This window comes from Tyto alba, unplaced genomic scaffold, assembly GCF_018691265.1.
Source record: "Tyto alba isolate M040663 unplaced genomic scaffold, T.alba_DEE_v4.0 Super-Scaffold_17, whole genome shotgun sequence".
NCBI classification, from domain to species: Eukaryota; Metazoa; Chordata; class Aves; order Strigiformes; family Tytonidae; genus Tyto; species Tyto alba.
The window spans coordinates 161,165-185,885 of NW_024881279.1; the positions used below are offsets into that span (position 1 = coordinate 161,165).

General features: G+C 51.5%; 1 protein-coding gene across 1 annotated transcript in view; it reads right to left on the minus strand.

Moving 5' to 3' along the window:
• LOC116960999 (deleted in malignant brain tumors 1 protein-like) overlaps positions 1–24,721 on the minus strand; it is a 31,090-nt gene that overhangs the window by 1,272 nt on the left and 5,097 nt on the right. Inside the window, 11 exon segments of the mRNA XM_042790478.1 lie at positions 1,758–2,081; positions 4,243–4,566; positions 6,517–6,607; positions 6,675–7,051; positions 9,002–9,049; positions 9,213–9,536; positions 10,531–10,851; positions 12,334–12,666; positions 13,273–13,348; positions 14,001–14,137; positions 14,250–14,585. Coding sequence (XP_042646412.1) covers positions 1,758–2,081; positions 4,243–4,566; positions 6,517–6,607; positions 6,675–7,051; positions 9,002–9,049; positions 9,213–9,536; positions 10,531–10,851; positions 12,334–12,666; positions 13,273–13,348; positions 14,001–14,137; positions 14,250–14,585 — 2,691 coding nt within the window.

Below are 24,721 nucleotides of genomic sequence, written 5' to 3' on the forward strand. Positions count from 1 at the left end.
ACGTGGTGCCATCTGACATGCCCAGGGAATCCTAGACAACCCAGTGGAGTCAGCAGACTTGATGCAGGGCTCGGGGGGATTGGTCCCCTTCTGGCTCTGCACTTAGAGACTGGGTGGGAGATCGCGGGACACCTCAGGTGACACTAGGCACCTGCGTTTAGGCACCCGAACCTCACTTTTACAACTCCACTGAGGACCCTCGGCACCCTTCGTAGTCAATGGAAGGCAGCAAGCACTGCTGGGTTGCAAATTCTTTAACTGGCTTTGGGCATCTGCATCAGGACGGGCCAAATCCTGCCGTTGGCCGCACTGACTCAGTCCTCCCTGGCTGCTGGGGGACAGCAGGGCGTTTAAATCAGAGGCAGGCCTCTGTCTTTACTCGGGGAATCCACAGCGTGTTTTCAAGATGTGCGCAAGCGATCAGAGGAAAGCAGAGTATCTCCTGCAAGCGCAAGGCACAAGTTCCCCGCTTCTGAGAGGTAACGTGATCGTATAGAGCACGAAGAAGAGAGAACTGACAGGTCTCCACAAAGGGATTTATGGGACGTACAGGATTGCGAGTAAGACTCTACAACCTCACGCTGTTCTGAGGAAGACACGGAGATGTAGAAATGGGAGTGCTGACTCCCCGCTACGCAAACCAGGCCAACAGAGCTGCTCAGCACTGGCAAAGCCCCAGCTGGCAAAGCAGACTAAAAGAAATATGCCCAAGAGTGAAGGACAAGCCAGAGACGACTGAGAGGACCGAGAAGAAGCTCAAAACTGTGGCTCAAGAGGGAAATGGGAAGAGGCTGAGGGAACGGAAAAGGGGCGGTAACGGCCTTAGCAGAAGAAGGAACTGCAAAGAAGCAGTGGTAGTAACGCGTGCGCTGCAAAGAGACGAGAGGCTGCGGGATAAATTCCAGAAAACGGTAGCCAGGTCAGGGCTTCCTTCTAGTGGCAAAGTGCAGAGCTGCAGCACTTTGAGGAAATGCGTCTCAGGCGCGGAGGTTTCAGAGAAGACGCCGGAGAAACTTTGGTGAAAAAAGGTCTCATGAAGATGGTTCTACCAAGTGAGGGAGGAGGGGAGGGAGATGAAGTGCGTTTCTGCAAGTGTTTTTAATATTCTGGACAGGAGGAAGGAAAGAGAGAGAAAAATGGAGAGCGTGTCTTGATTTCTCAAGTGCGATCTCTTCATGGGGGGTTGTCACTGGCAGCAGTGGAAGAGTCCAAGTGACCCCACAGCCTCTGTAACAGGCCGCATCACACCAGTCCTGCAATGCCACCCGGTTTACAGGCAGCTCCCGTGGGAAAGAGCCCCAGCTTTAAATCCTTCTGCACAGCCAGCAGCAGGCTGGACTGCAGCAGCAGAGTGTTACGCTTAGCTTTTGAGCGGGAAGGAGAGGGCTACACAGAGGGATTTACCCGCATTTCTGTTTGAAGCACGTTCCCGGCACAGTGCTCTGCTTTCAGACTGATGAGATGCCAAGAGGGTGCACCGTGGCATTTCCAACATCCCTCTACGGAGCCCAAAAGTCGAGCGGATGGTGACACAGATGAGACTCACCTGAGCGCACCACACCTGCATTTTCTCCATGCTTGCAGTTGTGGGACCCTCAAGTCCGGGCCCTACACGCAGAGAGGGCAGCTTCATTGCACTGGCCAACAAAGTGGGCACCACCCCAGTCCCCACAAGAGCTCCGGGCTCACTGGCACCCTTCCTACAAATACAGGCCGTCCGTCGTACCCCCACGTTTCGTGACACGCATTGGTGGTACCTGAGCACACCACACCAGCATCCTCTCCGTGGTTACAGTTCTGCTGCCCCCAAGGCCTGGCCCGACACTCGCTGAGGATGGTTTCAGCCCCTGTGCAGTTCACGTCATCCAGCCAAATTTGGCCCGTTCCTCGTCCAAACCAAGCAGAGCCGGGCGCCGAGACCGCTGGCCCACAGCCCAGCTGCCTGCACACCACTTGAGCGTCTGTCAAATCCCAGCTGTCGTCACAGACGGTTCCCCACTGCTGCTCATGAAACACCTCGACTCTCCCGGAGCAGCTGCTCGAACCGTTCACCAGTCGGATCGGGGCTCGTTCTGGGACACCTGAACCAAAAAGGTAAGACCAGGTCAGTTTGATTCTGGCCAACGGGTTCCTGCCAGCCACCTCAGCAAACTCAGTCTCTACCCGTTGCCTCAGTACCACCCACGAGGGCAAGCAGCCTGGAGAAAGAAAGTTCAACACCATTGTTTTCAATCCTCTTACCCCAAAAGTCAAGGGAAGGTGCTGTCCAAAACCGAGCAGTTCTTTCCCCCTCTGTCTTTGACTGGAAAGACACCCCGTGCCCAGACAGCAAGTGCGCGTAACTTTACTGAGCAAGGGAAAGGACTTGAGCAAGAAAGTCTCTTGAGGGGAACCGTGAGAAAACGGAGCTAGGCTTCATCTCAGCTAGACTTGGAGCCCTTAAGCGTAAACTTCCAGGGGCTGCTTGGCTTCCCTGAGCGTTGGTACGTGGTGCCATCTGACATGCCCAGGGAATCCTAGACAACCCAGTGGAGTCAGCAGACTTGATGCAGGGCTCGGGGGGATTGGTCCCCTTCTGGCTCTGCACTTAGAGACTGGGTGGGAGATCGCGGGACACCTCAGGTGACACTAGGCACCTGCGTTTAGGCACCCGAACCTCACTTTTACAACTCCACTGAGGACCCTCGGCACCCTTCGTAGTCAATGGAAGGCAGCAAGCACTGCTGGGTTGCAAATTCTTTAACTGGCTTTGGGCATCTGCATCAGGACGGGCCAAATCCTGCCGTTGGCCGCACTGACTCAGTCCTCCCTGGCTGCTGGGGGACAGCAGGGCGTTTAAATCAGAGGCAGGCCTCTGTCTTTACTCGGGGAATCCACAGCGTGTTTTCAAGATGTGCGCAAGCGACCAGAGGAAAGCAGAGTATCTCCTGCAAGCGCAAGGCACAAGTTCCCCGCTTCTGAGAGGTAACGTGATCGTATAGAGCACGAAGAAGAGAGAACTGACAGGTCTCCACAAAGGGATTTATGGGACGTACAGGATTGCGAGTAAGACTCTACAACCTCACGCTGTTCTGAGGAAGACACGGAGATGTAGAAATGGGAGTGCTGACTCCCCGCTACGCAAACCAGGCCAACAGAGCTGCTCAGCACTGGCAAAGCCCCAGCTGGCAAAGCAGACTAAAAGAAATATGCCCAAGAGTGAAGGACAAGCCAGAGACGACTGAGAGGACCGAGAAGAAGCTCAAAACTGTGGCTCAAGAGGGAAATGGGAAGAGGCTGAGGGAACGGAAAAGGGGCGGTAACGGCCTTAGCAGAAGAAGGAACTGCAAAGAAGCAGTGGTAGTAACGCGTGCGCTGCAAAGAGACGAGAGGCTGCGGGATAAATTCCAGAAAACGGTAGCCAGGTCAGGGCTTCCTTCTAGTGGCAAAGTGCAGAGCTGCAGCACTTTGAGGAAATGCGTCTCAGGCGCGGAGGTTTCAGAGAAGACGCCGGAGAAACTTTGGTGAAAAAAGGTCTCATGAAGATGGTTCTACCAAGTGAGGGAGGAGGGGAGGGAGATGAAGTGCGTTTCTGCAAGTGTTTTTAATATTCTGGACAGGAGGAAGGAAAGAGAGAGAAAAATGGAGAGCGTGTCTTGATTTCTCAAGTGCGATCTCTTCATGGGGGGTTGTCACTGGCAGCAGTGGAAGAGTCCAAGTGACCCCACAGCCTCTGTAACAGGCCGCATCACACCAGTCCTGCAATGCCACCCGGTTTACAGGCAGCTCCCGTGGGAAAGAGCCCCAGCTTTAAATCCTTCTGCACAGCCAGCAGCAGGCTGGACTGCAGCAGCAGAGTGTTACGCTTAGCTTTTGAGCGGGAAGGAGAGGGCTACACAGAGGGATTTACCCGCATTTCTGTTTGAAGCACGTTCCCGGCACAGTGCTCTGCTTTCAGACTGATGAGATGCCAAGAGGGTGCACCGTGGCATTTCCAACATCCCTCTACGGAGCCCAAAAGTCGAGCGGATGGTGACACAGATGAGACTCACCTGAGCGCACCACACCTGCATTTTCTCCATGCTTGCAGTTGTGGGACCCTCAAGTCCGGGCCCTACACGCAGAGAGGGCAGCTTCATTGCACTGGCCAACAAAGTGGGCACCACCCCAGTCCCCACAAGAGCTCCGGGCTCACTGGCACCCTTCCTACAAATACAGGCCGTCCGTCGTACCCCCACGTTTCGTGACACGCATTGGTGGTACCTGAGCACACCACACCAGCATCCTCTCCGTGGTTACAGTTCTGCTGCCCCCAAGGCCTGGCCCGACACTCGCTGAGGATGGTTTCAGCCCCTGTGCAGTTCACGTCATCCAGCCAAATTTGGCCCGTTCCTCGTCCAAACCAAGCAGAGCCGGGCGCCGAGACCGCTGGCCCACAGCCCAGCTGCCTGCACACCACTTGAGCGTCTGTCAAATCCCAGCTGTCGTCACAGACGGTTCCCCACTGCTGCTCATGAAACACCTCGACTCTCCCGGAGCAGCTGCTCGAACCGTTCACCAGTCGGATCGGGGCTCGTTCTGGGACACCTGAACCAAAAAGGTAAGACCAGGTCAGTTTGATTCTGGCCAACGGGTTCCTGCCAGCCACCTCAGCAAACTCAGTCTCTACCCGTTGCCTCAGTACCACCCACGAGGGCAAGCAGCCTGGAGAAAGAAAGTTCAACACCATTGTTTTCAATCCTCTTACCCCAAAAGTCAAGGGAAGGTGCTGTCCAAAACCGAGCAGTTCTTTCCCCCTCTGTCTTTGACTGGAAAGACACCCCGTGCCCAGACAGCAAGTGCGCGTAACTTTACTGAGCAAGGGAAAGGACTTGAGCAAGAAAGTCTCTTGAGGGGAACCGTGAGAAAACGGAGCTAGGCTTCATCTCAGCTAGACTTGGAGCCCTTAAGCGTAAACTTCCAGGGGCTGCTTGGCTTCCCTGAGCGTTGGTACGTGGTGCCATCTGACATGCCCAGGGAATCCTAGACAACCCAGTGGAGTCAGCAGACTTGATGCAGGGCTCGGGGGGATTGGTCCCCTTCTGGCTCTGCACTTAGAGACTGGGTGGGAGATCGCGGGACACCTCAGGTGACACTAGGCACCTGCGTTTAGGCACCCGAACCTCACTTTTACAACTCCACTGAGGACCCTCGGCACCCTTCGTAGTCAATGGAAGGCAGCAAGCACTGCTGGGTTGCAAATTCTTTAACTGGCTTTGGGCATCTGCATCAGGACGGGCCAAATCCTGCCGTTGGCCGCACTGACTCAGTCCTCCCTGGCTGCTGGGGGACAGCAGGGCGTTTAAATCAGAGGCAGGCCTCTGTCTTTACTCGGGGAATCCACAGCGTGTTTTCAAGATGTGCGCAAGCGACCAGAGGAAAGCAGAGTATCTCCTGCAAGCGCAAGGCACAAGTTCCCCGCTTCTGAGAGGTAACGTGATCGTATAGAGCACGAAGAAGAGAGAACTGACAGGTCTCCACAAAGGGATTTATGGGACGTACAGGATTGCGAGTAAGACTCTACAACCTCACGCTGTTCTGAGGAAGACACGGAGATGTAGAAATGGGAGTGCTGACTCCCCGCTACGCAAACCAGGCCAACAGAGCTGCTCAGCACTGGCAAAGCCCCAGCTGGCAAAGCAGACTAAAAGAAATATGCCCAAGAGTGAAGGACAAGCCAGAGACGACTGAGAGGACCGAGAAGAAGCTCAAAACTGTGGCTCAAGAGGGAAATGGGAAGAGGCTGAGGGAACGGAAAAGGGGCGGTAACGGCCTTAGCAGAAGAAGGAACTGCAAAGAAGCAGTGGTAGTAACGCGTGCGCTGCAAAGAGACGAGAGGCTGCGGGATAAATTCCAGAAAACGGTAGCCAGGTCAGGGCTTCCTTCTAGTGGCAAAGTGCAGAGCTGCAGCACTTTGAGGAAATGCGTCTCAGGCGCGGAGGTTTCAGAGAAGACGCCGGAGAAACTTTGGTGAAAAAAGGTCTCATGAAGATGGTTCTACCAAGTGAGGGAGGAGGGGAGGGAGATGAAGTGCGTTTCTGCAAGTGTTTTTAATATTCTGGACAGGAGGAAGGAAAGAGAGAGAAAAATGGAGAGCGTGTCTTGATTTCTCAAGTGCGATCTCTTCATGGGGGGTTGTCACTGGCAGCAGTGGAAGAGTCCAAGTGACCCCACAGCCTCTGTAACAGGCCGCATCACACCAGTCCTGCAATGCCACCCGGTTTACAGGCAGCTCCCGTGGGAAAGAGCCCCAGCTTTAAATCCTTCTGCACAGCCAGCAGCAGGCTGGACTGCAGCAGCAGAGTGTTACGCTTAGCTTTTGAGCGGGAAGGAGAGGGCTACACAGAGGGATTTACCCGCATTTCTGTTTGAAGCACGTTCCCGGCACAGTGCTCTGCTTTCAGACTGATGAGATGCCAAGAGGGTGCACCGTGGCATTTCCAACATCCCTCTACGGAGCCCAAAAGTCGAGCGGATGGTGACACAGATGAGACTCACCTGAGCGCACCACACCTGCATTTTCTCCATGCTTGCAGTTGTGGGACCCTCAAGTCCGGGCCCTACACGCAGAGAGGGCAGCTTCATTGCACTGGCCAACAAAGTGGGCACCACCCCAGTCCCCACAAGAGCTCCGGGCTCACTGGCACCCTTCCTACAAATACAGGCCGTCCGTCGTACCCCCACGTTTCGTGACACGCATTGGTGGTACCTGAGCACACCACACCAGCATCCTCTCCGTGGTTACAGTTCTGCTGCCCCCAAGGCCTGGCCCGACACTCGCTGAGGATGGTTTCAGCCCCTGTGCAGTTCACGTCATCCAGCCAAATTTGGCCCGTTCCTCGTCCAAACCAAGCAGAGCCGGGCGCCGAGACCGCTGGCCCACAGCCCAGCTGCCTGCACACCACTTGAGCGTCTGTCAAATCCCAGCTGTCGTCACAGACGGTTCCCCACTGCTGCTCATGAAACACCTCGACTCTCCCGGAGCAGCTGCTCGAACCGTTCACCAGTCGGATCGGGGCTCGTTCTGGGACACCTGAACCAAAAAGGTAAGACCAGGTCAGTTTGATTCTGGCCAACGGGTTCCTGCCAGCCACCTCAGCAAACTCAGTCTCTACCCGTTGCCTCAGTACCACCCACGAGGGCAAGCAGCCTGGAGAAAGAAAGTTCAACACCATTGTTTTCAATCCTCTTACCCCAAAAGTCAAGGGAAGGTGCTGTCCAAAACCGAGCAGTTCTTTCCCCCTCTGTCTTTGACTGGAAAGACACCCTGTGCCCAGACAGCAAGTGCGCGTAACTTTACTGAGCAAGGGAAAGGACTTGAGCAAGAAAGTCTCTTGAGGGGAACCGTGAGAAAACGGAGCTAGGCTTCATCTCAGCTAGACTTGGAGCCCTTAAGCGTAAACTTCCAGGGGCTGCTTGGCTTCCCTGAGCGTTGGTACGTGGTGCCATCTGACATGCCCAGGGAATCCTAGACAACCCAGTGGAGTCAGCAGACTTGATGCAGGGCTCGGGGGGATTGGTCCCCTTCTGGCTCTGCACTTAGAGACTGGGTGGGAGATCGCGGGACACCTCAGGTGACACTAGGCACCTGCGTTTAGGCACCCGAACCTCACTTTTACAACTCCACTGAGGACCCTCGGCACCCTTCGTAGTCAATGGAAGGCAGCAAGCACTGCTGGGTTGCAAATTCTTTAACTGGCTTTGGGCATCTGCATCAGGACGGGCCAAATCCTGCCGTTGGCCGCACTGACTCAGTCCTCCCTGGCTGCTGGGGGACAGCAGGGCGTTTAAATCAGAGGCAGGCCTCTGTCTTTACTCGGGGAATCCACAGCGTGTTTTCAAGATGTGCGCAAGCGACCAGAGGAAAGCAGAGTATCTCCTGCAAGCGCAAGGCACAAGTTCCCCGCTTCTGAGAGGTAACGTGATCGTATAGAGCACGAAGAAGAGAGAACTGACAGGTCTCCACAAAGGGATTTATGGGACGTACAGGATTGCGAGTAAGACTCTACAACCTCACGCTGTTCTGAGGAAGACACGGAGATGTAGAAATGGGAGTGCTGACTCCCCGCTACGCAAACCAGGCCAACAGAGCTGCTCAGCACTGGCAAAGCCCCAGCTGGCAAAGCAGACTAAAAGAAATATGCCCAAGAGTGAAGGACAAGCCAGAGACGACTGAGAGGACCGAGAAGAAGCTCAAAACTGTGGCTCAAGAGGGAAATGGGAAGAGGCTGAGGGAACGGAAAAGGGGCGGTAACGGCCTTAGCAGAAGAAGGAACTGCAAAGAAGCAGTGGTAGTAACGCGTGCGCTGCAAAGAGACGAGAGGCTGCGGGATAAATTCCAGAAAACGGTAGCCAGGTCAGGGCTTCCTTCTAGTGGCAAAGTGCAGAGCTGCAGCACTTTGAGGAAATGCGTCTCAGGCGCGGAGGTTTCAGAGAAGACGCCGGAGAAACTTTGGTGAAAAAAGGTCTCATGAAGATGGTTCTACCAAGTGAGGGAGGAGGGGAGGGAGATGAAGTGCGTTTCTGCAAGTGTTTTTAATATTCTGGACAGGAGGAAGGAAAGAGAGAGAAAAATGGAGAGCGTGTCTTGATTTCTCAAGTGCGATCTCTTCATGGGGGGTTGTCACTGGCAGCAGTGGAAGAGTCCAAGTGACCCCACAGCCTCTGTAACAGGCCGCATCACACCAGTCCTGCAATGCCACCCGGTTTACAGGCAGCTCCCGTGGGAAAGAGCCCCAGCTTTAAATCCTTCTGCACAGCCAGCAGCAGGCTGGACTGCAGCAGCAGAGTGTTACGCTTAGCTTTTGAGCGGGAAGGAGAGGGCTACACAGAGGGATTTACCCGCATTTCTGTTTGAAGCACGTTCCCGGCACAGTGCTCTGCTTTCAGACTGATGAGATGCCAAGAGGGTGCACCGTGGCATTTCCAACATCCCTCTACGGAGCCCAAAAGTCGAGCGGATGGTGACACAGATGAGACTCACCTGAGCGCACCACACCTGCATTTTCTCCATGCTTGCAGTTGTGGGACCCTCAAGTCCGGGCCCTACACGCAGAGAGGGCAGCTTCATTGCACTGGCCAACAAAGTGGGCACCACCCCAGTCCCCACAAGAGCTCCGGGCTCACTGGCACCCTTCCTACAAATACAGGCCGTCCGTCGTACCCCCACGTTTCGTGACACGCATTGGTGGTACCTGAGCACACCACACCAGCATCCTCTCCGTGGTTACAGTTCTGCTGCCCCCAAGGCCTGGCCCGACACTCGCTGAGGATGGTTTCAGCCCCTGTGCAGTTCACGTCATCCAGCCAAATTTGGCCCGTTCCTCGTCCAAACCAAGCAGAGCCGGGCGCCGAGACCGCTGGCCCACAGCCCAGCTGCCTGCACACCACTTGAGCGTCTGTCAAATCCCAGCTGTCGTCACAGACGGTTCCCCACTGCTGCTCATGAAACACCTCGACTCTCCCGGAGCAGCTGCTCGAACCGTTCACCAGTCGGATCGGGGCTCGTTCTGGGACACCTGAACCAAAAAGGTAAGACCAGGTCAGTTTGATTCTGGCCAACGGGTTCCTGCCAGCCACCTCAGCAAACTCAGTCTCTACCCGTTGCCTCAGTACCACCCACGAGGGCAAGCAGCCTGGAGAAAGAAAGTTCAACACCATTGTTTTCAATCCTCTTACCCCAAAAGTCAAGGGAAGGTGCTGTCCAAAACCGAGCAGTTCTTTCCCCCTCTGTCTTTGACTGGAAAGACACCCCGTGCCCAGACAGCAAGTGCGCGTAACTTTACTGAGCAAGGGAAAGGACTTGAGCAAGAAAGTCTCTTGAGGGGAACCGTGAGAAAACGGAGCTAGGCTTCATCTCAGCTAGACTTGGAGCCCTTAAGCGTAAACTTCCAGGGGCTGCTTGGCTTCCCTGAGCGTTGGTACGTGGTGCCATCTGACATGCCCAGGGAATCCTAGACAACCCAGTGGAGTCAGCAGACTTGATGCAGGGCTCGGGGGGATTGGTCCCCTTCTGGCTCTGCACTTAGAGACTGGCTCTGGGAATCATGAAGGAAGACTTGGAGGTGTAACTCTAGGACTCCAGTTATGTGGGATGACCTGATACTAATGGGCTGGGAGGGACAATGCGGTCTATGGGAAGAACCCCATTTAATGCAAGAGGTTTGGGGGAACTTCAGAAGGAACTATGTCTACTGACATGAGGGTGGGATGGTGAGGTTGCCAAAGCTACTGTTCTCTGCCATGAGAGAGGATGCTCTACCAAGTCATGCACTGGTCATGCACATGGGGAGCCCTACAAACAATTCCTGCAGCTCATCTGGTGGTAGATTTTAATTAAGGAGAAGAGGCAAAACCACCATAAGGCTTAACAGTATAAATCACTTTTTAACTTATAGCTCTCTTGCATGCTGAGGTCAGCACTGCTCCAAAGGGAATAGAGCCTCCTACAGCTCCTCCATCATCTCTCCACACTCCACAAAATGCACTCATGTCATGCAAAGTGGGATTTACCTGAGCACACAACACTAGCATCTTCTCCATGCACACAGTTATGGCTTCCCCAAGGTTTTGCACTGCATTCAGAAAGGACAGCTTCAGTTCCTTTGCAGGTCACATCATCAAGCCAAATGGGGTCAGGCCCTCCCCCAAAGTAAGCTGAGGACGGAGCAGATAGAGCGGTCCCACAGCCCAGCTGACGGCATACAACTTCAGCATCAATTATATCCCAGTCGTCATCACAGACAGTTCCCCATTGCTGGTTGTAAAGCACCTCCACTCTCCCAGCACAGTGATTTGAGCCATTCACTAATCGCAGTTTAACCGTTTTAATGTCTACATTAAAAGGGAAAAAAAACAAAAACAAAAACAAAAACAAAAAAAAAAAAACAAAAAAACAAAAAACAAAAAACAAAAAAAAAAAACAGAAACAGGATCAGGGGGTTGCACATGGAAAGATTGCTTGGACATCAAAGGCAAGGAAAGATCTCCACTGGGACTACCCAGGACTTGACAAGGTGAAGGTTGATGAAGATCACGTTCTGTATCTTCCTCTGTGGTTTCAGAGATCAGAATTAGAGAGATAAATAGCACGGATTGGGAATCCCTTATGAAACAGGACTGTATTGTTACTCCATGGGTGGGGACTTCCTACAGGTCAAGACAGCCATATATCTTACAGACCTGGTAGTGTCTTCATGTGAGACGGATGTTGAAAATCTAGTTCGTCAATGACACCTGTGGAGCTGCTCAGCTGGCCAAATATTGGCATTTGATTCAATTTCCTAAATAAGTGTTCAGCAGCATTTACGATGTCATCGGTATTCCCACTTAGGGTCTCCCTTAGGGCCTCTATCTCATCTGCCAGGTTGTGTCAGATGCCCCAGAGCATCCCTAATTGCACTTGGAGACCCTGTGTAGGGAACTGACTTCACCCTTGATTTCCATTGTTTGCAATAGGAAGGCACCCAGTCCAAGTGGTGACACCTGCATTTAGACACATGTACGTCTGGGTCCTAATAGGGCCCTGAATCCCATTCCAGGTCCAACTAGGGGGACGTACATTTGGAAATTTGATTCATTGTTCAGTGCTGAGTGAAGCAGCGCTTAGGAAATACTGACCTGAAAGAGGGCAACAGGCAGCCTGTCAACCTCACAATCCCCTTTCCACCTCCTAGGGCCCATGACCGACTTGATTAAGCTTTACTCTCAGGTTAACCATGATGTAGAGGGGTAGGGTACACCTTCAAGCCTTCCCCACACACTTTCTGGAACGCAGCATTCATTAGCATCCTGCTGTCACAGACAAGTGACCCACAACTGACTTTGTCATCCCAGTCCCAGTCTGGAGAATAAACACAGCCACCAGGAGAGAGTACTGTCACAAAACACAAATGGAAAGAGGCCACGTAAATGCTCAACTTCCCTGGCATATTTCAGCCATGAAATATGTGCATGGCAAGCATGTGCATCCAGGTGGGAATCTTTCAGTCTCCTTGTCCATTAGCTTCATGGTGATGGCATAACAGGCAAGAATAGTGTGGATCAGGGGAAAAAACTTATGATCTCTTTTCTGCCACAGTAACAGAACAAGCACAAACACCATCACCACCACCACCCCATGTCACGCTGTTTAACTGGTAGAACTGAGCTGGTTATTATTGCCCTTGGCATGGTACAGGTCAGTGCCTGAAGCAGCCATTCCCATCCTGATCCGTAAGGGTAGCACTGATGGAGAAATAAAGCATTGCAAACAGGCTTAAAAACCTCCCTCTACACAGCACAGCCTCCTGGGGTCATGCGAGAAAGGGTGTAAACATGAGTTACCTGAGCACACAACGCCTGCGTCTTCTCCATGATTGCAGTTATGCTCTCCCCAGGGTCTGGTCCAGCAGGCAGAAAGGTCAGCTTCCGTACCGGTGCAGTTCATGTCATCCAGCCAGATACGACCCATTCCTTGGCCAAAGTGAGCTGAGCCAGGGGCTGACAGTGCTTCCCCACAGTCCAACTGCCTGCATACGACCATGGCGTCGGACAGATCCCAGCTATCGTCACACACGGTTCCCCACTGCTCTTTCCAAAGCACCTCAAGCCGCCCCGCGCAGCGGCTGGGGCCGCTCACAAGTCTGATGGGGGCAGAGTTGGCAGCACCTGAATCCCAAAACAAGCCAAGGTAGAAAATGGGCATGAGTCAGATTTTGGCCAATAGTGGAGAACATAACGCCTTTCTCTTGCAGGAGTAATGCCATTTTGGGTCTGTCTGGGGAAGGACTGCTGAAATGCTGACCACTTCTTTTCCAGCAGGAGCATTATAAGAAAAGCTTGCTGGCTAACTAGTGGTGAAAATTTCCTGTGCAAATGGTGTTAGGACCTCTAACACATCTCTGCATCTCTATAAGCAGCTTCAAGCTCTTCTTAGTCACCTAGGACAGTCCTGATCATGGGATTCCTAGTAATATGTCTCTCCCAGACACAAGCCAAATATTCAAATCCTTGGATGAGAACCAATCATTTCCAGCCATGGAACAGTCCCAGCAAACCTTCTGACATGGTGTGTGACATCTCCACACCACAGAAATCTTAGACTGTACCATGCACACAGGCAGGAAGATGAAAAGAAAATCTCAGATTATGGTCCCGAGGAAAATAGAGATCCAGAGCAGGTATCTTCACACCACCTGAGCTGCTGTAGCACCATGGGTCTCAGATCATCCCTCCCCACCCTCATTGTGCAGCTCTCTGCTCCATGCACAAGACCTGGAACACTCCTCCTGAGGTCTGCCTCTCTCCCTGAGTTGTGCAAGTTAATGAAGGAAGATTTCAGGTCACTTCTCTGGGTGTGAATTTAGATTTCCACATCCTTGCTCAAAATGCTTGTCAGAACTTTCCTATCCAGAGTTCAGTCACTTGGTGCCATGTGGAACAGAGTTTGTTCACCTAAATGTAGGTTTCTAGTGCCATTTGTAGACCTGCAGACTCCAGAGCAGTAGCTAGAGTCCAGGATGGAGAAACTAGGGCAACTCAGATGGGTCTAGGCACCTACATTCAGGCAACTGACTAAAGCGCACAGAATCATAGAATCATTTCTATTGGAAAAGACCTTTAAGATCGTGGAGTCCAACAGTTAACCTATGACTGCCAAGTCCACCATTAAACCACAGTGCCACATCTACACATCTTTTAATGTATAGATGGTGGCACAACTATTTCCCCGGGCAGTCTGTTTCAGTATTTGACAATCCTTCCAGTGAAGAAATTTTTCCTAATATCCAACCTAAACCTGCCCTGGAACACCTTGAGGCTGTTTCATGTTATCACTTGTTACTTGGAAAAAGAGACCGATCTCTCCTCACTGCAAATTCCTTTTAGGTAGTTGTAGAGAGCAATAAGACCTCCCCTGAGCCTCCTTTTCTCCAGGATAAACAACCAGGGATCTGTCAGCCACTCCTCATAAGACTCGTTCTCTAGACAGTTCACCTTCAGACCACCGCCGCATCTGCCAGGTCCCAGCCGTCATCGCAGACCGTCCCCCACATGTGATTGTGAAGCACCTCCACCCTCCCGGCGCAGCGGTTGGGGCCATTGAGCAGCTGGAGGGTGCCCAGGGAGGTGATGCTGGAGTCTGCAGGTACCCCAAGAGGACAATTGGAGAAGGGTTGTGCAGCCCTGCTGGTAGATCAGGAAGGGATGCAGGGGTGGAGGTGGTGCACAGCCAGATGGCTGCTGTCCTGGGCTACCTGAGCACTCAACGCTGGCGTCCTCTACGTGGTAACAGTTGTGTTCCCCCCATGGCCTGGCTCGGCATTCAGACAGGTCCCTTTCCTCTCCGGTGCAGTTGACCTCATCCAACCAGATCTGTCCTGTCCCTTCTCCGTACCGAGCTCCTGGTGCCACTGACAGCACTGTCCCACAGCCCAGCTGCCGGCACACGACCCGGCCCTCAGGGGAACCCCAGCCATCGTCGCACACTGTCCCCCACGTCCCATTGTGGAGTACCTCCACCCGCCCGGCACATCGGCCGGGGCCACCCACCAGGCGAAGGAACCCCCCTGGGATCTCAGCAGCTGCGCCTGCAAAGCCAGGATAGGAAAGAGGAGGGGAGGTGAAATCCTGGGGGTGAATAGAGCTCAGCTGATCATATATCTAAGATAGTTACTGCCTCCCAAAAAGGGTTTCAGAGGTGGTGTTGACCATCCCAGGCCTGCTCCGGGCATCGCAGATGGCTCTGGGGAGCTGTAGTCAACTGAGACCCATCTCTGCATCTAAACCCTGAATTTAATCATCTTAACCTCAGTGTGGATCCCACACCCCAGGAGCCCTTTTCTTGCTCATGTAACAGGCACAAAAAAATGGGTATTTGAGCTCAGGCATGTTTTCGTACGGGCAGCCAGCAGCAAAGATGGAGCTTTGCCATCAAGAGTGGGTAATGCCTTGGGGTTCAGCTGCATGGCAACTTTGTGGGAATGGGTGGAAAAGTGCTTGAGCTAAGGGTATTGGCAATGTGCAAGACCCACAGCGTGACGCTGCCACTGGTCCCATAGGCACGCTTTTGCAAGAGAGCTAACCAAAGGGAGATGGTGCAGAAGGAGACGTAGCTGAACGTTAGTCGCATGGAGAGCTCAACTGGGTCAGCAGAAAAAAAGATCAAGAGGGATATGATTGCAGTGTGTAAATAAGCTTGTTGACCATGGATAATGATTTCTGAAGTGCTCAGGCATTGATCTGTGCACGGGTCTGACCATCAGCGAGCAAGGGGCCAGATATAGCGCTTGGGAAGTCATAGGGCCCAGAAAGAGACAAAAACAGGTTAAAAATCACATCCCTGAGTCACTCAAATACAAACAGCATCTGGACAGCTGTGGCACACTGCATGCAGGTGTGCCCAGATTAACTCCTTCATGCAGGCTGCGCAGCAGGGAGCAGTAAAGCATCTTTGCAATCAAGTGTCTTTGCAATAAACCCCTTTGCAAACCCCCCCCTTAAAATTCACTTCTACAAGGAGGCTATTGGGGGATGCACTGGGGGCACTTCTTCTACAGTTTGCACGTTCTCCTGTCCCCAGGGTAAGAGCACAGTCCTGAAGATGGCTGGCTCTTCTCTTTCACCCTTTCCCTGTGCACTTTTTTGCTCTCCTTCCTTATTTTTACTAGGATCATCGAGGCTACCCTGCGATAACCAATAAATCAACCCTGAAGCTGAGACTTAGCCAATCTTACTGATAGATTTCTTGGCATGTTTCTTTCAATCACTGCCTGGTCACATGTGCATTGGCTGCGCTTGAGTGGACAAGTCCCAGCCGAGATGTCTCCAGTCAGCCAGGAGATACTGAATGTTGAAGAGGCAAACACTCTACTGAATTTTCCAGGAGCAGAATTATAAAAAAAAAAAAAAAAAAAAAAAATGTGGGAAGATTGTACTGTAAATGAATAGATCACCAAAGAAGGAGGAAACCCAAGGACACAAGTGAGTTAAGGCAAAATTTTAGTTCCAAGAGGCAGTGGTACAAACTGGCCTTAGCCGCTAATCAGCCTGGAAATGAAAATGAAATCTCTACCAGCTGGGAAAGCATGTTCCTAATCTTGCTCACTTCAAACCTGATTAGATGAGTGTTTCTGCTTGTGCCCTTGGTAAATGTGAAACAGGACCAAAAAGGTTTCCCAAATCAAATAATCAGCTTCTGCTCTGAGCCTGGCCATCTTGGGCAAAGCCCTTAGCCCTTTCTTAACCATTTCCAAAGCAAAGCTGCCATTGAACCATCGGCATGATATTGCTCTTGCAGCAGAGCTCTTTCCCATCCTTGCACCAACGTCTGAGAGCAAACCATGTCTGTAGAGAAGGGACCTGTAGGGTCTGCACCTTCCTTACGGCTCCACCCGAGCATGAGAAGGGACATGTCTCTTGCCGGCATCTTGCCTGTCTGCCCTGTTAGCCCAGAAAGGATTCACTTCCTTGTGCTGCACATTCATGAGACACCCAGCCCTGTCCTGGCAATGTGGGTCCCTACTTGTTCACCTCTCCATCATACAGGGAGCCACCCCTGTTAATGCACACTGCTGGTGGGTTTGGCCAAGCCTCCTCAGTCCTGTAATACCATGAGTTTGCCATGTACGGTCCAGGATAAGCCAAGATTAAAGCAGGGCAGGAGGCTGTGGCCAGCTGGGAGACAGCTTCAGGATCAGGCATGTTTCCCTCCACTCTTGTAATGATCACAAGCCTTTAATTATGGGGCACAAGCCTTTGAGTATGGGGCAAAACCATGTGTGCAGAAGTAGACCTGCAATGCATGGCTCTTGGAGTGCAGCAGAGCTAGCTGAGCTCCTGACTTCATGTAAAAAGCCTTTCACCTGCCTCCAAAGCCATTCATAAGCCATTCCCCCCTACCCCAGGCCCCCAGGTGAAGCCCAGGACCACTGACCAGCCTCTGCTGTGCTCCACCCAGTGCTAGCTGAGCAGGCTGGAGGAGCTGACATGGTTGATGGGCTCCCTGCAGTTATCAGCAAAGCGAATGCCACTCACCCCAAAGGCACACCATCAAGACGAGGGTTCCTGTGCTCTTGGCCCCACCACAGGTGGGTTGGTTTCTGTCCCTGGGGTGTCTGGATGAGGGATGGAGACCACCCAGCACCCCCATGTTTGCAGCCTAGCCACAGGCTGCAGGTTGGAGTAGACTGTCCTTGTGAGAGATGCCAGCTGAGCCCAGTGTCCCACTGGCCAACTGGGAGGGCAGACTGGGATTTCTGCAGTGACTCCTCCTCTTCCTCTTCCCTGCTCCCCCCTGGGAGTTTCACCTCCTGGGAAGCTCTGCCAGGATTTGACGTGCTGCCCCATGCAGTGGCCATTCTTGTCATCGGGTTGCGAAACAGCGAACGGTTCCAGGAAAGCATGTGGCAAACAAAACCCTCTCCACACTCAGGTCCCATCTCATACATGCCAGCCCCTGTGGACACCATGCCTGGCCTGATGCATACTAGTACAAGATACCTACTTTCAACAAGATAAATCAAGCCTTTATACACAGAACTGCAGAAATAGAGCTACATCAGCTAATTAGGAAGTGTCTCATTGGGTTTGGGGGCATAAGGGACCATCTGCTGCAAGAAAATGGGTCTATAACGGCTGGAAATAGCTTTATTGTGGATGCTGGAGACAGCACCTGCACTGTAGCCATTTGCTATCAGGCGTGTCTGGACACTATCCGTGATGGGAAAGGGTCTCGCACCCCTCTTGCGATGCTTTCAATGGCTCAGTCGAATTTGGAAAATGAGGGGAACTGCCATTTTCTTATCCCACTGTGGCTGCACTTGCAAGACCCCAAAGGGTCCCTTTTGAGTTAGCAGTTTGCTTCCCGATTGCTATTACGCAGATGATGCTCCAGGCATGCTCCTTGCAAATCACTGCTCCAAGCATGTCCTGAGATGCTGGAAGGATGAAATAGTTTGCTGTCCTCCCATCCCTTTGTGGTGACGTGCTCAAATTGTGTAAGCAAAGGGCTCGAAGGCAGAGCAGCATGACACTGGAAAGAATGAGTTTTGCAAAAGGGTCATCAAATTCACATGACTCATTGCTCCAAATGGGAGGGTTCAGATGAGGATGGGTGCTGTGCTGGTGGTACATTGAAGGTGGGGCTTCCACTGAGCAAAGATGTGGCCCCTACCAGAAACAGGGTGGCTGGTTCTGCCCATGACCGTGCAAAAATAAGAAGCAAAACCAGAGCATGTAATGGGAAGAGGACAGCATGGCCAGGAAGGTCTCAGACTGTTTAACCTGTTCAGCAAAACCTGAGATGAGTAGTAGAGTGGAGAGTAGCTTGCTGCCTGTAGGAAGATCAAACAGGAGAAACCCAAAGCCCAGAGGCATGCAGAGCTAGGGCTGAAGACCAAAAGGGAAAAAAAGGTGCACTGAGCAAAGGCACAAGAATGAGCAGGTGAAAATTAGTTTGGAAATCAGTCAGAACTCATAAAAAGTCCAGCAGCTGGAAAAGGTGACTGTATTCATGTGTACTGAGGCTCAGTGAGCCCAAGGACTTTGTTCCCCTTCTTTGCAAACAACCAGGCTAGCAGCAAAGAGATTCCCAACACTGACTGGCATGGAAATGCTGTGAACTGTCGTTCACAGCTGATGCAACTCTGGGCAAGGATGTTTCTGCTGGGGCTGTTTTCACAGTATGGACAAACAGCCGGTCTGGATGTGAGTCATGGTCCTATGTCCCTTCTGCTCTTTTGAATTTGAGAGCTGTGTCCCGCTGGGACGTCTGAAACCCCTTTTTGAGATACTGCTGTCCCTGCAGAGTACCTCCGCAGAGTAACCCATGGCCTGAGCTGGGATCTATCAGGTGCTGGTCCTGCATTTGGAGCCCTGAAGAGCATCAACTCGTCCCAGCTTTATCAGAACAATCTTCTCCAAACGGTACGCATATTTTGTTGCACAAAACTGGGTCCAAGCTCCTGTTTTTCCCTATTCTGAGGACACTCTATTCAGAGCTAGAAGGAGCCCTGGGCCTTTGATGTGAACTTTGGGCCAGGCAAGGATGGAAGACGAGGTCTGCTGGGGTATCCGGTGGGAAGATGAGAAGGTTCAGGTGCCAGCAGGAGGATGAGAAACCCTGAAGTCCCAGGACTGATGGATGTGCATGGAGGATCAGAAGATGGCCTTGTGGCCACGTGTTGGGGCCACCTGTGGCCACCCGGCCAGGGGGGCTTAGGACAAGTAGCAAGACACAAACGGGTCACAAGCTGCAAGTCGCTGGCTGGGAGGCAAGGAGAGGCTGGACCTGAAGGGCATTGAAATACATGCCATGACTCTTTCATTACGTGAGTCTTCTCCCTGCTGCCTCTTGCACCAACTCTTCCCTTCCATGCCCCTGTGCGGAGCTTGGCTCACAAGGCACACCTTCATCACAACCAGGTCAAGCTTGTGGTCCCTTCATTCCCTCCCCATGGCACTGTGACAGTGCTCTGACCATGGCCACTCCTGGCTCCACCAAAGTGGTGGACGGTTTGGGACTCAGGCCTGACTCCATGGGATGCTCCATTAGGAACGTGAACCTTCCTCGGTGGTGGCCAGGGCTATCTCACCCAACATTAGCAATCCTGAGTCTCCTGTATCTGACGCCATTGTCTACAATCCCTCTATAACCAAGGGGCCTGTTCTTTCATCACTTCACCTTGCCAAGTCACTTCGTGTCCCTCAGTCTGTATCATGCTGCACTCTCGTTCTTTTGGGTTTCAGGGTTTTTACTGGTATTCAAATGTGGATTGAATAAACACAATGGGTGAGGGACTTCTCACCCTGTTCTGGACAGGCTTTTAAGCGGCTTCTTCATCTTGCAAAGGTGGTTGCGTACAGTGCAGGAGAGCACCCTGCTTGCTTGCTCCTGGATCAGGCAGTAATCCTCACTTCCATGGGAGTTTAGGGGAAAAGGTGTGATCCTGTTGGGAATGAGGTGAGGGTGATGGCACTGGGTGCCACTGCAGATGATGCTACAGGGGGTTGTAGGGATTATAGGGTGCTATAGGGCTGGGAATAGGAATTATAGCGGTTATAGGTCTGGGAATAAGAGGAGTCTCTGCAGATGTGTTTAGGATGCTGGAGCCTACTCAGAAGACCATATAGGGGTTATTCTGAGAAGACCTTGCTTGGAGACTGAGGGACTTCATGGTGCTGCATGGAGGAACTGGGACACACAGAGGCTCGGTGCAGTGAGCTGGGGGCTATGGGGCACACAGGGCGAGGGTCTCCGCTCTGCCAGAACAGGGCTCTCTCTGCTGACCAGCGCAGTGACTGCTCTGTTCTTCTTCCACGGAATGGGGTCTTCTCGGGTCTTGAGGGAACCTTGCCTTTGACACCAGGAGCGTGGCTGCCTAAGCCTCGTGTGACGTCCTGGTGTCCTCTGTCTTCTTTATAAGTGGCTCGTCTGCAAAATGAAGGAGCAGGGTGGTGCATGGAAGGTGCAATCTCCAGCCCCAGGTTGGGGTGCATCCAGGCCAGCCAGGAGTGCAGCTAGCTCCACAAGCAGCCCGAGTGCACCACCACACTCTGGTCCTGCTCTTACCTGGGGAGCGTCCAGCCCATCTTCCACACCTTGTCCACAGGTACAGGACCAAGAGGGTCCCGCAGAGCATTGCCCCTGTGCCGAGTAGGCCTGCCAGCACCGAGCAGGACTGTGTGAGGTCTGCGGGAAGAGTGAAGCTCAGAGGGGTCTGGTTGGATGGCCTGACCCTCTCTGCCCCTCTCACCCTTGCCTTCTGTTGCATGTTTTTTGGGACTTGCAACATCCTCCCTCACTGCCCGTTTGGGTGCTGGGCCTGACCCTCAACAGCAGGAGTGACAGATCACCCTCTGCTTCAGGAGGGTGGGTGCATGGCACTCCCCCTTTGGGCTGATGCCAACAGAGCATGTCCACCAGGGATGCTCGGATCTCCATGCCCACTGAGATGCCGTCACCCAGTTGGTCCCACTCTGCTGCTCGGGATAAACAGCCACTGCCCATCTAACATCTCCCAGCAAAAAGGTTTATGGCAACACTTCTGCCTGCCTGGCAGGAGGCCAAGAATGGGATGGAGATAGGAGCCTCTACCCTACCTGCACTGTGTTTGCCCTGCTGCAGGCAGAGCGGGTGACGGGGGATCCCGGTGCTCACCTAAATGTAGGTTTCTAGTGCCATTTGTAGACCTGCAGACTCCAGAGCAGTAGCTAGAGTCCAGGATGGAGAAACTAGGGCAACTCAGATGGGTCTAGGCACCTACATTCAGGCAACTGACTAAAGCGCACAGAATCATAGAATCATTTCTATTGGAAAAGACCTTTAAGATCGTGGAGTCCAACAGTTAACCTATGACTGCCAAGTCCACCATTAAACCACAGTGCCACATCTACACATCTTTTAAATACCTTCAGGGATGGTGAGTCAACCATTTCCCTGGGCAGCCAGTGAAGAAGTCTTTCCTAATATCCAACCTAAACCTCCCTTGGTTTAACTTGAGGCCATTTTGTCCTATCACCTGTTACTTGAGAAAAGAGACTGATCCCCACCTTGCTACAACCTCCTTTCAGGTAGTTGTAGAGAGCAGTAAGGCCTCCCCTGAGCCTCCTTGTCTCCAGACTAAGCAACCTGGGGTCCCTCAGCTGCTCCTCATAAGACTTCTTCTCTAGATCATGTAACCAGCTTCATTGCCAGCACCTCAATGTCTTTCCTTTAGAGAGGGTAGGATTCACCTCCCAGCTGCTGACAGCTGCAGTGTTGTCCATGCTAAACAACCAGAGTCCCATACAATGCAGAAAAGAAGGTATTTCCAATCAACATCCATTCTATAATAAGGGGGGAATTGATGTAGAGAAGGGCCTCTTTATGGATATAAGGAAAATCCAGGCTACTGTTGGGATCTAAGCCTGCCAGAGGATGCTGAATATCCCTCCTTATTTGGAAAGACCCTGTCTGACGCTTAAACTATGTATATACATCTTTGGTCCTGAGTGCTGCTCCCCACGACCTTTGTACACTTATATCAGAGGCTTTAAAGTAAGGGCTCCCACCTATGGCTCGCCCACTCCACTCTTCTATGCTGTTGGAAAACACAGATGTTTTCCTAACAAGCTTTAAATTCCCAGATCATCCTCCTTCATCATTTGAAAATCTGGCACAGCCTTTACTTCATCCTAGCCCCTGAAACAGCCTCAACTTGTACCAGGTTTGTTAAAAAGCAACAACACCGTGTCAGGGTAATCTGTATCCAATTCTGTTACTACTTTTTAGTTTAAATTATTGGATTATGCTTATTTATAGGATATAAATGCAGCTTCATTAAGCATTGTCTCTGATGGGGGGGAAATGGAGGTCCACTATGTTTATTCACCCTTAGGTCCTGGCTCCAACACAGACTGTGACTCTAGAGTGGAGGGAAAAAAAAAAAAAAAAAAACAGGACTGCATTCTGGATTACACAGATCAATCAAAGGAAGCTCTGTCTTTATGCCTGTTTGTTCCCAGGGTTTGCCTCTGTATGTTTGCATTGTTAATGCCTCTAAATCTCCAGGTGACCTTCAGAAGCCAAATGATCATCTCTACTACTCTCTTCTTTTGTCTCAGAAACGTCAAGACCTTTTCCAGTGCCAGGAGTTAAAACCCAGGCTTCCTGGATCTTTGGTCCTTTATTCCAGCCACCAAACCCACTTCCTTGCCAAGACTGGGGATACAAAAGTGGTCAATCCAACACGAGCCCCATCAGACCATATCTAGAACCCTGTTCTCCAGGAGCAAAGGAGAAAACTTACCCCAAAGCCATGCCAAGAAGAGCACAGTTTCTATCCTGGTTCCAGTGAATGCAGCCAGGCTCCTACTGCAGGCGTCCCTGCATAGGAGATTTCCTGGTGATCCCATGGTAGTAAGAGAGACCTTATACTATCCAGCTTCTGAAGCCCTGATTGGTACAGTAGAGCAGGAAGATTGTCCTTGTAGGAGAGACAAAGAGTCAGTGACTGGCTGGGCAGGCAGGAGAGAAGACAGTAAGGACCAAGACAGGAGGTAGGTGACAAATATTCCTTGCCCTGACTCCTCCCCTTAATTGGCCTCTCCCTCTTCACCCTCCAGATCTGGCCCCCTCTGCTGTGTTCCTTGCATCTCCCTATGCTACTTCCCTCCTCCTATGATCTTCTGTTCATTAACATACTAGGAAAAAATAACCCCTGTTAGAAAGCACTGAATCTTTTCTCTTCTGTTATTGTTTTGGCAAAAGGCAAACTGTTTCTGGCACTTCTAAAATTGCCATTCTCCTGACAGGACTAGCTCATGAACAGGCAGTACCCTAGGAAGACTTTTTGGAGAAGGCAGGAACAATCTGTGTCTGTCAGTTCCTCTGATTCTTAAATACTGTATAGGAATGGGGAGCATATGGAAAACAAGAAAACACTTTTTTATTACTATGAAGATGGTGAAACACAGGAACAGGCTGCCTATAGAGATTGTATAGTGTCTATCTTTGAGAGATATCTAAAACCTGACTTAATATTGTCCTTGACAACCTGCTCTATCTGACCCTGCTTGAGCAGGGGGCTAGATTAGATGAGGAAGAAGAGGTGCCTTCCTACCTCCATGGCTCTGTGGATTAACTCCTGCCTGAACTGAGGGGAAAATGAAACACAGTCTCCATATAGTGGTTGTGGGGAAGGCTCTCTTAGAATCTGGATAGGGCCACATTTGTGAAGTCACCGTAAACCACTTTCAATAATGAGCATTTCAGGATCAACGAATGCAATGTGAGACATTGTCTCAGGACAGGGACACAGCACGTGCAAGTAAGTGGTTGAAGTAGGGAGCAGAAGATAAACATGATAAATGTGGCCCCTGGAGAGATATGCCTTGCAAGGAATCTTCTTAACATCAGCTTGGATAAATAACACTGGTGAACCTACATCTCTGGTATTTAATACTGGTGATTAAAATAATGTTTGTTTTCAGAAAAACTTTAAGTTAACCTGCAGTTCATTTATTTTCAGGACTAAGTATTCCCTTAGAGAAGTTTTTCACTGGTGCAATCCCGAGGAAAAGCAGACTTTCTGTGACCTACAGGGCTAAACTCAGTCATCAGTTCAGATTCAGCCTGATGAAGATGCTTTTGATTCCATAGACCAGTTGTTTTCATGGACACAGATTATGGATGAATTTTTGGACATATGTGGTGGTATGACTGGCCTTGACTCTAGAAGTTGTCTGAGATGAACATTTGGAGGCATGAGGAACAATACAAGGTACATGGCCTGTCTGATTGCCTTGTTATCTATCCTGCCCCTGTCAAGAAGCTTTTGGCTCTGTCATCTTTACTGTTGACCTTCAAGTGATCCTAAGCTGTTTTTTCATCATCCTTTGCTTTCGCTTCTTCAGAAGAAACAAATCCAACTCTTTTTGGCTTCTCCTTATTGATCAAGCGGTCTAGGTCCCTGGTCATCTTGGCAGCTTTTATCTTTGAGCCAAACCATGGCACAGACCAAGACTGAATACAGAACCCTCTGGATCATAGCAGATACTCAGGTTATTCAATTTACTGGGTCCTTCCTTCCCCCTCGCCCCTCACTCCCCCACCCCCCCTGCCCCTGCATTATGGGAGTGTGGGAGACTCCTGGATGGAAAAGGAAGCACATTTTGGGTGATATTTGCACAGAAAAAGTGTCAGGAAGTGAATCTTACTGAATCACACACCATGAAGAAAATTGAT